At 49.6% G+C, this 13,553-nt stretch overlaps 1 protein-coding gene across 2 annotated transcripts in view; it reads left to right on the forward strand.

Annotated features, from left to right (window-relative positions):
- Il6r (interleukin 6 receptor) overlaps positions 1 to 13,553 on the forward strand; it is a gene marked incomplete in the record, with an annotated part of 46,546 nt that overhangs the window by 22,498 nt on the left and 10,495 nt on the right. For both annotated transcript variants that reach the window (XM_013508348.1, XM_013508349.1), the window contains 3 exon segments: positions 9,617 to 9,654; positions 10,642 to 10,705; positions 13,458 to 13,551. In XM_013508348.1, coding sequence (XP_013363802.1) covers positions 9,617 to 9,654; positions 10,642 to 10,705; positions 13,458 to 13,551 — 196 coding nt within the window.

Below are 13,553 nucleotides of genomic sequence, written 5' to 3' on the forward strand. Positions count from 1 at the left end.
CCAGGGACTTTGCACTCAGCTACATCCCCAACCCTTTTTTAACTGTTCATTTAGAGACAGGGTCTCTCTAAATTGCTAAGTTGCCCAGGCTGGGTTTGAACTTGCGACCTTCCTGCAGTGCTGGGATTACATATGTGTGCCCACTACACTGAGCTAACTTCAAAAAATGTTTACCAATCAGTGTATCCCATGGCTAAGAGGTACCTGAGGACTTATGGTCCTGAGCAGGGGCCTGTGCCCGCCTTTCCACTTCTTGCTCTGCTTTCTGGAGGAAGCTGCTTGACTCATTTTGTTCGGCTGGTGCCCTCCTTAGCTCTAAATGACAAACCTATGTGGTTGCCTTTTTTTTTTTTTTTTTCCTGATAAAACCACTGAGACGTTATCTTCTGACACTCTACTATGAAAGATTAGGATTTAGCAGACCTAGAATTCAGGAACCTCCCTGACCACCACCAGAGAGGGCTTCCCCAGCCTCTCCTTAAATGCCTCCCTGTCCCCAGCAGGCTGTTGCACGGTTCCCAGCGTTCTTTTTGTAGGTGGCTTCCGGGCTCACTGTACGCTCAAATCTCTCTAGCCCTGCAGCAGAACTGAACTGTATTATCAATCATTCTTTAGTACTTGGCAATTAAAAAGAATAAACTGACATTCACTGGCTGCATGCAAGTCCATAAAAAGGAAAAGAAAAATGACTTCCGTGGCTTGGTCCCATTCTTATCCTTGTCACTGTCTCCCGGCCCTGACCTCAGGGAGAACACAGACTTGGTACAGAGGCCGCAGAGCCCTCATATTGGATGTGGTGGACCTTCAGCCTCTGGGCTCTGCAGTGCGGGGTCCTCGTCTTTCCTGCGCTGGGCAGAGTCAAGGCTGGGGCTTGGGTTTCCACTATGTGCCAGGAATAGAGTTGGCTTTCTCCTTGTCCTCTTCTCAGAAGTTCAGGCTGGCCTTGAGTTCACTTTGTAGCCTAAGCTGGCCTTGAACTCACAGAAATTCTCCTGCCTCTCCTGCCTCCCAAGTGCTGAGATGACAGGCATGCGCCATGAGGCCTGGCCGGGAAGAGCATTTAAATCACCCAGGACACCCTTCAGGCTAGATTGTGTTAACCTGCCCATGGTTTTCTTTGATTTGCATACACCTGAACCAAGACACATTGATTATCTGAATGCTGAACATCAGCTTGGTCTTGGAGGCTTTGTAAGGGAAGAGTTCGTGACATCTTATCCATGGAAGTGTTCCCACACAGAGCAGCACCTGCCTTCCCTTCTAGCCTGATCACTTAGATTAGCCAGTCACTAGCAGCCTTAAGGAATTGCATTTTGTTAGAAAGTTCTTTCTTTTAAAAATCTTTAATTGCCGGGCGTGGTGGCACCTGTCATCCCAGCACTTGAGAGGCTGAGGCAGGAAGATCACAGCAAGTTCTAGACCAGTCTGGGGTACGTACTGAGTTCAAGGCAAACCTGCCTCAACACCTCCCCCAATTAAAAAAATTGTAAAATGTATGTAACATAAAATTTACTGTTTGCACCATTTTTTGGCATATGGTTCCATGTCATTAAGTACTGTACACTCACATTGCTCTTTGGCCTCCACCCCCGTCTATCCGCAGGGCTTTACCTCTCGTGGAGCTGAGACTGTGCCCTTTAAACAGCAATTCCCACCCCCCTAGCCGGCCCCCTCCATCCCCATTTTACTCTTTGCCTCTGTGTTTGACCGCTGTAGGGTACTTCGGATAAGTGGGATCGTATGGGATTTATCCTCTGTGTCTGATTTATTTCAGCTAGCATAAGTCTCCAAGGTTCATGAATGTAGTGTGTATGTCAGAAATTCCTCCCTTTTAAAGGTCAGTGAATAGTCTCTTGTAGAAACACACCATGTTTCATTTATCCGCTCCTGTCAGTGGACGCGTGGGTTGCTTCTGCCTTTGGGTATTGTGAAAAATGCAGCTATGGTCATGAGCGTCCAAATATGTATCTGAGTCCTTGCTTTCAGTTCTTTTGTTTATATGCCCAGAAGAGGAATTGCTCCCTCATATGGTAATTCTATTTTTAATTTTTTGAGGAACTGCCATACTGTTTTTCACAGTGACTGTACTTTTTTTTTTTTTTTTTTTTTTTTTGGCATTACTAGGGATTGAACCCAGGGCCTTCACCCTGAGCTATATCCTCAACTGTTGTTATTTTTTTATTTTGAAACAGGATCTTACTAAGTTGATCAGTTGCCCAGGCTGGGCTGGAACTTGTGATCTTCCTGTCTCAGCCTCCCAGAATGCTGGTATTATGGGCATGCACCACCATTATGGGCAATGTTGCACCACCTTGCTGGCAACACCATTTCACAGAGTTCATAAAGTATCCAAGTTCTCCATATCCTTGCTAACACCAGTTATTTTCCTCTTTTCTCCCCCCCACCCACTGTCTTTTCCATAGGGTCTCCCATGTTGCCTAGGTGGGCATCCAGCTCCTGGGCTAGGTGGCCCTCCTGCCTCCTGAGCAGCTGGGACTCCAGGCCTGCACCACCACTCCTAAGTGTGTGTGTGTGCGCGCGCGCGCGCGTGTGTGTGTGTGTGTGTGTGTTTGTGTGTAGAACTGGTGATTGAATACCAGGAGTGCTAAACTGCATCCCCATCCCTTTTATTTTGAGACAGGGTCTCCCCAAGTTGCCTGGGCTGGGCTCCAGGCTGCAGGTATGTGCCATTACACTCAGCTCATATCATTCGATGGTGCTTGTGTCTGAGAACACCTGTGTTTCCAAAGAAGATATACAGTAGTTCTTTAGATCCTGTTCTCTCCGGCCAGCCGGTCTGTAGCCATCCTTGGGGTTGATTTGTTATCTCACTGTGGCTTGGTTTGCGTTTCCCTAGTGATTAGGAATGCTGAACTCCTCCTGTGCTTCCTGACCGGGTATCCTGGGTATCCTGTCCCAGTCAAAAGCCCTCACTACTGCCAGCCCCACTTTTCCCAGCGATGCTTGCTGTCCTTGGGGTGACCCTTGCCGAGCTCTGGACTGAGAGGGATGAGCCCTGTGTGTGGGCTCCTCTCGGCCTGTTGCATGGGATGGTTCCTTACCTGTCTGCTCACCTGACCCTGAATCTGGTCTCATTTGTGGAAGGCCCTTGTTGCTGGTTCCTGCCTCTTGGAGAGCGGCCTCCACCTGGCCAGCTCTGGGTCCCGACTCTGGCTTCCTGGCCGTGGGTCATGAGCCGCAACGACCATGCGGCTCAGCAAGAACGAGAGTTGAAGCCGCCGAGGTGGCTGGCTCCCCTCCTGCATTCATGGTTGGGGAGGCATCTTTATACCCAGTGTGAGCGTCTGCTCCCTCTGCACTGAGGGCAGCGCCAGAGGAGCTTGGGTGAGCTGAGGCTGGATGGGTTTAGGGTAGAAAGAGGAGCCGTTCTGGAAAGAGAGGGAGGCTGGTGTGACTGCCTGTGCAGCCCGGCCGTCTGGGGAGTGTCTCTTCTCTAGGCCTGCATCAGTAGGCTCCCTGAATCAGGATCTTCAGTCCCCAAAGCCCACACAAAGGGACCCTCAGTTCCAGTCCAGTTGGGAGGGGAGTGACCCTTGGAAGACACGGGGAACCACACTGGACCTAGAAATCTGATTGGACGATGTCTTAGTTACTTTTTCTCATTACTGAGACAAAATGTCCAAGACTCAAAGTTAAAAGAGGAAAGGTTTATTTAGCTTAGTTTGTAGAAGTTTCAGTTTATAGTTGGCTGGCTCCAAGGCAGGGTGGCATGGCAGCGGGCATCACAGAGGAGACAGTCATGGCATGCCAGGCAGAAGGCAGCAAAGCAGGAAAGAGGCAGCAAGTGACAAGCGACCATAGCATCTCTGTGTCTCTTACATTCTATCTAGGCTACATGTCCTTAGGGCCAGTAGCACTCACACCCAGGGTGGGCCTGCTCTTTATCCACTCCCAGAACTATGCCAAACCAATCAGTGGACTAATCTGGTAATCACACACCCTTAATCCCATGGTCGTATACCCTAGATCCAGTCACTACTGAAAAGCCCCACTTATGACCACATGAAGCTTTGGCAGGAGATATATATATATACACATATATAATAACAGATGAGATTGGCAAAGTTAATTCACCTCTTGGAGCCTCAGTCTTGTCATCCGTAAAGTGGGGATAATAGGATCTGTCTTGTACTTTACATTGGGCTACATCCCCAGCCCTTTTTGTTTTTTATTTGATACAGGATCTCACTAAGTCCCTAAATTGCCCAGGCTGAGCTTAAACTTGTGATCCTCTTGCCTCAGCCTCCCAGAGTGCTGAGATTCCAGGCCTGTTCTACCAGGGCTTGTGAAAACTCTTCTTTAGAGCTGGTGAAGCGTACTATAAATGTTAATGGATACTGCAGTGTTGGTTTGTGGAATGGAGAGAGGCTACAGACATCACAATCACTGTCCTGCGTGCCATCCTGGACCCACTAGTTGGCATCTGGAGGTGTGGGTGCAGGGGTCGTCTGGGGAAGCTTCTGGGTGATGTTAATGTACACTAGGGGCCGCGTTGTTGCACAATGTGGTGGGACTGGAACAGAGGTTCCAACAGGCCAGGAGGTCTAGATGGGCCAGTGCAGGAGGCTTGGGGAGCGCATGGCAGGGGACACTTGGGTACCTGAAGTGCTGCGCCCTTGAGCTGTGAGCTGGTGGCACACAGCTTGAGAACCAAATGCTACCCTCGGTGAAGGAGGGGATCCCCCAGTCACACTGCCCTGAGGTCCCCACTTCAGCCAGCAAAGCCTGGTGTTATGGTTTATGTCTGTGTGTCCCCCCAAAGCCTCATGCGGCCATGGGGCAGGCTTTTAGAGTTTAATTATGGGTGTGAGAGCTGCACCCCCCCTGGGGTGGATAGTTTGCATATGTAAGGGACAGGAAAAGAGTGCTTGAGGCCATTCCTCCCCCATTCTGCCCTGGTGTGTGCTTGTTGCTTTGCTGTGTTCTGCACCAGGAGCTGTAGCCCTCTGCCATGTGCCACTCTGCCTTATAATCTGCCAAGTACAGACTGAAACCTCCACAAACTGTAAGCGAAATAAACCTTTCCTTCCTTCATTTTGGGCGTCAGGTATTTTGTCCCAGCAACGAGAGAGAAAAGTAACCCAGACACCTGGCTGCCACCCACCCCCGGCAGGAGTTTTTAGAGATGGTGCCTAAGGTCAGGGTGGGACACGCAGGGTGGTGCCCTGGATGTGGGGAGCCTAGGTTGGAGCCCGTGTCCGAGTAGGCGATCTCCCACATTTACCCTCTCCTGCCAAGGGTTCTCCCTGGCAGCACCCACCAGAGTCTGGGGCCCCCAGAGCCCCTGTGCAAGTGAGCATGGGGCAGAGTGCTGAGGAAGCCCATTAGGTATGAGAGAGTTGTTAATTGCTGCTCAAAAATCCCTGAAACTCCTCCTCATCTCCAAGAGTGGGAATCACAGGAGTTGGAGAAAGGGCTGGGGTGTGCATTTACAAAACTCCTGGGGTGCTGAGGCCAAAGGGACCCAGTAAGACTTAATTGGAAAAGAAGCCCTAGCATGATTTTTCAGGGTGCTCATAATATAAGCCCTACCCCCAAAATAAGCCCCAGTTAAGACTGTCAGCCAGATGAATGTATTTAATATGTCCGCTGCAACACACGACTGACACTGAACTGTAAAAGAATAATATGTAATTAAAGATACATAAATAATGTTGATATTAATTCTTAAAATAAATGATAACATCAGTTATAATTAAGTATTTGTAAATACCCAAGCAGCTGCCTTTGGATGAGAGGTAAATGTTTATATAAACAGATGAACTCAAAGCCAGGCCTGGTGGCACACGCCTGTAAGCCTATAATCCTAGCACTTGGGAGACTCAGGCAGGCGGATGTCTTCGTTACTTTTCTCCTTCCTGAGACAAAATACCCAACACCCAAAGTTAAAAGGGTAAAGGTTTATTTAGCTCACAGTTTGTAGAGGTTTCAGTTCATAGTTGGCCGGCTCCAGGGCAGGGTGGCAGGGCAGAGGGGCATCATAGAGGAGAAAGAGTCCATAGCAGGCAGAAGACAGCAAAAGCAATAAACAAGGGGAAGACAAGCCTCTTTCTATTCCTTGTACTGAAGCCAGTCTACTGGGATTAGGGTAATGTCAGTCCAGTCAGTGGACTGATGTAGTAGTCACCCATCCTTAATCCCAGCACCCTTAATCCTAGCACCCTTGATCCTAGCACTGCACCATGAATCAATTCCAGCATCACATACTCTAGATCCAGCTACCTCTGAAAAGCCCCACTATAGCCACATGAGGCTTTGTGGGGACATCTGGACACAAACCGTAACAGAGGATTGCCATGAATTCAATGCCAGCCTGGGCTACATAGTGAGTTGTAGGCCATCCTGAACCACATAGCGAGCAAGACCCTGTCTCAAAAAAGAAAAAAAACCAAAGCCCACAAAAGGAGATGAACTTGAGACTTATTGCCAGATGACCAATCAGAGTACAGACACAATTTACAGATAATGAGCGCACTTATAATGAACGGATGTGGTTGTATTAATGTAAATCTTCATAATTCAATACGTGGAGTGTTGTGACAGACATACTTAATGCGCTTGTATGAAATGAACATTTTCTGAATTTTGATGCCTACAATTTTCCATCACTTTTGTATGGACTGTCATTCTTAACAGTCATCACTCCTGTTGCCACCCCTGTCTGGTAAGGCTTCAGTTAACACTTGATGTAATGGAAACTTTGCAAAGTTCAGCCTGCAAGAGGTCGTGATTTGGGTGAAGAATTCACGGGATAAAATGACTGACAGCTGTGTTGCCAGTGCACTACGAGCAGGACACAGACAAGTGCTCATTTAAGGACAGCTCTGTTGCCGGACATGAGATTGGGGCCATGAGATTGGTGCTACAGGAAATGGAGTTGCAAGAAATTCAGGCCAGAATCCAGGGTTTGGAGTTAGGATGATGTTCCAGAAGAAGACATGAGTGTATTTGAAAAAATGCAAGAAATTCAGGCCAGAATCCAGGGTTTGGAGTTAGGATGATGTTCCAGAAGAAGACATGAGTGTATTTGAAAAAATGCAAGAAATTCAGGCCAGAATCCAGGGTTTGGAGTTAGGATGATGTTCCAGAAGAAGACATGAGTGTATTTGAAAAAATGCAAGAAATTCAGGCCAGAATCCAGGGTTTGGAGTTAGGATGATGTTCCAGAAGAAGACATGAGTGTATTTGAAAAAATGTAGGTTTTTATACATGAATAAACATAGGTTGTTGTACAGGAAAAAAATAAGATTCCCTGAAAATAAGCCCTATTGCGTCTTAATATAAAGCCAGTCTTATTTTCAGGAAATTCCCTATTCACACCTGTGTGAGGGTTTCCCATCTCACCCCCAGGGACAAAATGGCCTGAGTAGGGTTTCCAGAGGCCTCTAGGGAATCTTTTTTCCAAACATCCTTACTCAAGGCTTTATTCTGTTCCACGTTAGAAACATTTTATTCATCCTGCTAACATTCTGGGCTACTAGAAATACCAAGTACAGTGCCCACTTCAATCCCAGAAGTCCCACCCGGCAGAGGGAGGCCAGCGACCACGTTGGGGATCAGCCCGAGGGTGGAGTTCTGGATCTCCCTGCCTGAGCCTCTCTGGCTTTGGGGAATTTTAACAAACCTGTGGCTGGATCTCACTGCCGGGGTTCCACAGGTCTATAGCAGGGCAGAGCGTGGATGGGCCTGGGGGTTGAAGGCTGAATGATCATCTCTGGTCTAGCAAGGTTTCCATCCCCTCTCCTGGTTCTGTGATTCCTTCCACACCCCATATGTTTGTTCACCTTTCAGGTCCCACTACAGGAGTCTAATTGTTTTTTGCTAGGCTGGGCTGGGAGAAACAGAGAAAGAAGAAATCTGGTTCTTCCTGTGAATTCTAGGTTGTTTTTGTTTGCTTGTTTTTTTGTTTTTTTGTTTTTTTTTTGAGACAGTCTCTCTCTCTATAGTCCAGGCTGGACTTGAACTCTTAGCGATTCTCCTGCCTCAGCCTCCTGAGTATGAATTCTAGGTTTAATTCTGGTCCTCTTTCTGTGTAAGCTCAGGTCAGTTTCTTTACCTTGCTGGGCCTGTGGCCGCTGTATGCCGAGGACAGTGGGTGTGCTCTTTGCCCCTCCAGTGCACTTGGGGGGGGTGCGTTTCCATCCTCCTGGAGACAGCAGGATCTGGCCCGGCTCTGCCATCCTTCGCCAGTCCCTGTTCCACTGATGGGGTGGCCATCCCTGTGCACCTACTTTCTGTGCTATTGTAAACTTCATGGAAAACACGAAGAAAAATATTTTGGAGTCCAGAGCATTCCACCCATGGCCTGTCACAGCCCAGTGCCTGGTCCCTCAGGCCTGCATTTGCCACGGATCTGACTTCTGGTCAGGACTCTGGCTCTGAGCCTGGCCTCCTTGTGCTTCAGCGATTTCCACAGAAATGCCGTTCCCAGGGAGGGGCACACACGCGAAGGGTGGGGGTGCCTGGCCCAAGTCCTGCTGCCTGCTGTGGTGAGCCATCTAGGCAGATGCGGGTTGACTGGTTGTGCTGCTATTTTAATTGCAGAAAGGTGCAGGGAAGGAAATGAAAATGTCCACAGCGCTTCCATCTGGTGATGTGTATCCTTCCATGTTTTTCCTCTCCTGTCTGTGATAAATAATGTAATATAGCATAGATAAGAACAGGGCTTTGTTTCTTTAGAAACTTTAAGCAAGCTGTGTGAACTTTTTTGTGTCTTTTAGTTTTCATATATGATGTCTTCAGTAGTTTTCTAAAATATACATTTGGGCCAGGGTTTGTAGTGCACACCTGTAGCACTGGGAAGGCTGAGGCAGAAGGATTGCTGTGCAGTTCAGGGCCATCCTGGGCTCAATAGTGACAATTTCTCAAAAACCACACCCCACTGAAGCCAGAGTCCTGACCAGAGGGAGCTATGATTGCTATAGAGTAAGTGAGCATATTGATGGGATATATTTGTTGTGATGTTTTGATATGTGTATATGTTGTGTAATGCTTAAAAAATTTTTAAGGATTATTGCATTATGTAGCTCTATCATAATTTGTATAGCTGGTGTCTTAAGGTCAGATATTTGGTTATTTCCAGTGCTTTCTTTTTGGGACGAGCTGCTTTTTTTTTTTTTTTTTTTTGAGAAAGGGTCTAGCTATGTATTTCAGGTTGGCCTTGAACTCACTATGTAGCGCAGGCTGGCATTAAACTCACAGCAGTTCTCCTGCCTCAGCTTCCCCAGTGCTGGGATTGTAGATGTGCACCCCCATACTAGGCTCTGTTTTCTGTTTTTTGATTTTGGTTTTTGTGGGTTTTTTTGTACCTGGAATTGAACTCATAACCTCACATCTGCCAGACAGGAGCTGTGTCACTGAGCTATAGCCCCGGCTGTTCTCTGTTTTTTGAGATGGTATTTTGCTGTGTTGCCCAGGCTGTCCTTAAACTCCTGGGCTCCAGCAATCCTCTTGCATCAGCCTCTTGAGTGCCAGAACGGTGCTGGGTGGTGCCTTTTTAGTAACATTATAATGATCTTTATTGTACTTGAGGAGCCCGTCTGGTAGGACTGAGGGTCTTTTGGACACAAACAACAACTCTTCCTTCTCTCTGCAGAACCCAGGACTTCCCCCACTGCACCCCGGATCACACAGGTGAGCTCGAATTCCTGCAGCAGGGTTGGGGCTGTTGCAGCTCGTTGTTAGAAGCTGGGCTGCCATTATACAGGAAGTGGTCCCGATCTCACATCTGCCTCCTGCTAGAAACAGCTGTGGGCGAGTGCCCTGTCCCTGCCAAGCCTCTGTGAGGGGTGGGGCAGGTCCTAGTCCCTGCGCTGTGAAGGGCCAGCGGCACTGCCTGGCACTCGGAACTGCCTGGGTCTGGTGGCTGTGGTTTTATCTCTGAGTCTCTTGGACACTGCTAGCGGCTTAGCACGAGACACGACCCAGTTTGTCTGAATCCTTCCCCTGTGGACTCTGGTATCATAATTGGCTGCAAAGAGGATTACTTCTGGAGCTGCTTAACAAATTCCCAGAGTAATCCAATTTCTTGTCCAGCTGTATCTCTTCCTGTGGTCCTCACTTCCCTTTGCCCTAAACTGGGAGGCTCAGCCACAGGCAGAGCGGGCAGCACAGGGAGGGAGCCCGGAGGCAGGATGATCCTGGCATCTTCTCAAGCCTCTGCCTGCGGGACCAGAGAGCCCCAGCACTGCCTAGGGTCTGCTACCCTGCCGCCCAGCTCAGGCCTGTGCGCTTGGTGTCCCTTGGTCCTCGTAGTGATCTGCAGGAAGCAGAACCAGGCTGTGTGGGCCGAGGAGTCTGCAGCAATCCCGTAGCTGGGGGTGGTGGAGCTGGGCTTCTGGGCCATGCTGTCCCCAAGGCGGTGGTGCCTGTCCCTGTCAGGACCGCTGTTGTGTGTCTGTTGCACACTTCCTGGGCAGGCTGAGCCTGGCAGCTTTTGGCAGAGATGTGGATGGGAAGAAAGCACTACGTTAAATTAAGTGGGGATTCAGATAGTATAAGTAACAGAGAAAAGCTTGGGGTGGCAAAGGCAGACGTCTTGGGTGGCCAGGCAGGGCTTGGAGGAAGAGGTGACCGCCTGAATCCACAGAAATGGGTCTAGACAGATCCCCTGTCTCCTAGGTGCCTAGTACTGATGAAGAGGGCAGCAATCACCATGTTTCTGCAATGGCAACAAACCTCCCAGGTAAGGGCTGGGTAGTTTTGTGTTCTGGTTTGCGAGAGGTTTTCTCTTATTCAGATAGTTGGCAGTGGATCGTGATGGAAGCAGATACATATTCTTCCTCAGTTGCTAAGTTGCCCAGGCAGGTCTCAAACTTGAAGTCTTCTTGCCTCAGCCTCAGGTGTGTACCAGCATGGCTGGCTCAGAATGGGCCTTGGCGGGTACGCCTCGGATGGCATCAGGCTGGTGGAAGGGCGGGTGTGGAGGAGGAAGGCCGGGTCTTCTCCATCTGCACTCACTTGCAAAGAGCATTGGTGGGCTGCTCAGATCTCGGGCAGCAGGCACGCTCCCCTCTCAGCAGGCCCTGTCGCTGTGCCTTGCAGCCTACCAGCAGGTCACCGCTTCTCTCCACTGTCATCTCCCATCCTGCAGGGTCTCAGCAGGAGCCAGCTGACCTGCTGACTTCTAGTCTGAGTCCCTAGCAGATCTTTTCTAACCAGCCCCCAGATGACCCTTAAGGCACAGATCCAAGCTCGCCCTGGCTCGACCGAGTCTCCTCAGAGTCTCGGTGGGATTTCTAACAGAGGGCCCCCAGTCTCTGGTCTGCTAGGCCTCCCTGCCCTTGGTGCGTGCTCCGGCTCGGGGCTGTGCTCCTGCCCCCTGTGCTGTCTGCATGCTCCTCCCCTGGCCATGTGGCCAGCTCCTTCCAGCACCGTGCCCAGCTGTGCCCTTCTCTCCTGACCGCTGCTTTTGACAGAACTCCCGTCCTCCGCTGTCACTGCGCTCCCTTCGGGTGGTTTGGTTTTCATCACTGCCCTGGTCGCATTCACTTATCACTGGTGATAACATCGTGTTATGTGTTTGCTTGTTTGTCCTCCTCACTTGATTACAGTGGAAAATCCAGGAGCTTTGCTTTGCACCTGGGGCTTAGAACAAAGCCTGGCACATCACAGGCACTCGGTAAATAGCTATGGGATGGAAGAAGGAAAGATGAGAAAAGCTGATAAAACGCTAATAAATGAGCAAGTGAACCTCCTGTTTCTGTCAAGGTGCAAGATGTACTGGAAAGATCTGTCCTTGGGCTGGGCATGGTGGTGTATGCTTGCCATCACAGCACTCAGGAGGCTGAGGCAGGAGGATTGCGTTGCGTTTGAAGCTAACTTGGGTACATAATGAGTTCAAGGCCAACCTGGACTATATAGCAGGACCTTGTCTCAAAAAAAAAAAAAAAAAAAAAAAATCTGTCCCTGGAGCCACAGATCACTTGCCAGTTGGGAGATGTGGCCATGCCTGCCCCCGAAGATGCCTGCAGTAAGGACTGAGAGGTGGAATCTGCACAACAGCGGGGCCAGCTGGGTAGAAAAGCCTGAATCCTGGGTCTATACAACTGTGCCTTTGTATATGTTTGTGTGTGTGTGCGTTTGTATGTGTGTATGTGTTACTGGGGATTGAACCCAGGGCCCACTGAGCTACTTCCCAGTGCTTTTGAATTTAAAAAAAATTTTTGATACAGTGTCTTGCTAAATTGCTAAATTACTCAGGATGAACTCAAATATGCCATCTTCTCACCTCAGCCTCCCAAAATGGTGGGATTAGGAGTGTGGGCCACCACACCAGGCTACAACTTCATCTTCAGCATCCCCAGCAGAAGGAGAGAAGGGTGGTTTTGGTTAGGAGACCCTCTGTCTTGTCGGAGGTCTCTGGAAGTTACAGGAAGGCCGTTCTGTGGGCAGACATGGCTGCTTGTGAAGCTGGATTTTTCCGTCATTCGCTTAGTGCAATTTTTCGAAGTCTGCCTTGCGCCAGGCACCCTGCGAGGGCAGGAGTGTCCCAGAGGGAAAGATGCTGTGCGCAGCCTGCTCTCCAGAGCCGGAGGGATAGGCAGGAGCCTCACAGGAGAGGGATCCTGGGTGATGAGAGCGCTCAGTGCGGGCCAGGCAAGAGACGACAGCTGGGAAGAGAACTGCTTGACTGAGAGCTCCGGAGCCCCCTTGCCACCCTCCTCAGTGGAGCGGCCCTCGAGGAGACCCTCAGAGCCTCTGTGCCATGGGGGAGGCTGAACGCCACCAGGAGAGCCACTCTGAAAGCGAGTGGGGGTCTGTGGCTGGCTGCAGGAGCTCAGAAACTGAGCTTGAAGTGCACCCCTTGCCAAGTGGTGGAGTTCTGGGGTCTGTTAGGTAATGCTGAGGGTGTCTTGCTTGCTTGCTTCCTTGCTTGTTTGTTTGTTTATACTGGGGACTGAACCCGGGGCTTTTGCACTGACTGCTTCGTAGCTCTTTAAAAAAAAATTTTTTTTTTTTTTTTTAAATGGAAGGTCTTGCTAAGTGGCTAAATTGCCCAGGCTGGGCTTGAACTTGCAATCCTCCTGCCTCAGCATCCCAGATGCTGCAATTATTGGCATGCTCTACCACATTCAGCTAGGGTTGGCTCTTTAGGGTTGGATTAGGCCAGAAAACTGGCCCGTTTGCCAGGTGGGCTGTGGGCTTAGCAGAGCTACTTCCCCTTGCAGGGATGGGTTCCTGTGGGACTTTTGACAGCACCAGCTAAATGGTCTTCATTTTGTTCCCTTCTTTCTGCTTCTCTTTTTTCCTACTCCTTTTTCTTCTTCCTCCTCTTCTTTCCTTTCCTTTCCTTTTCCCTCTCTTTCTTTCTTTCTCTTTTTTCCTTCCTAACTTCCTTCCTTCCTTCCTAACTTCCTTCCTTACCCCCCCTCCTTCCCTCCCTCCCTCCCTTCCTTCCTTCTCTCTCTCTTTTTTTCTTTCTTTCTTGTTTCCAGTGCAACATTCTTCCCCAGCACCACTGCCTGCGTTCCTGGTGGCTGGAGGAAGCCTGGCCTTCGGATCGCTCCTCTGCATTGGCCTCATCCTGAGGT

The sequence above is a fragment of the Chinchilla lanigera genome, unplaced genomic scaffold (assembly GCF_000276665.1).
Source record: "Chinchilla lanigera isolate Chin_1 unplaced genomic scaffold, ChiLan1.0 scaffold00144, whole genome shotgun sequence".
Lineage (NCBI taxonomy): Eukaryota > Metazoa > Chordata > Mammalia > Rodentia > Chinchillidae > Chinchilla > Chinchilla lanigera.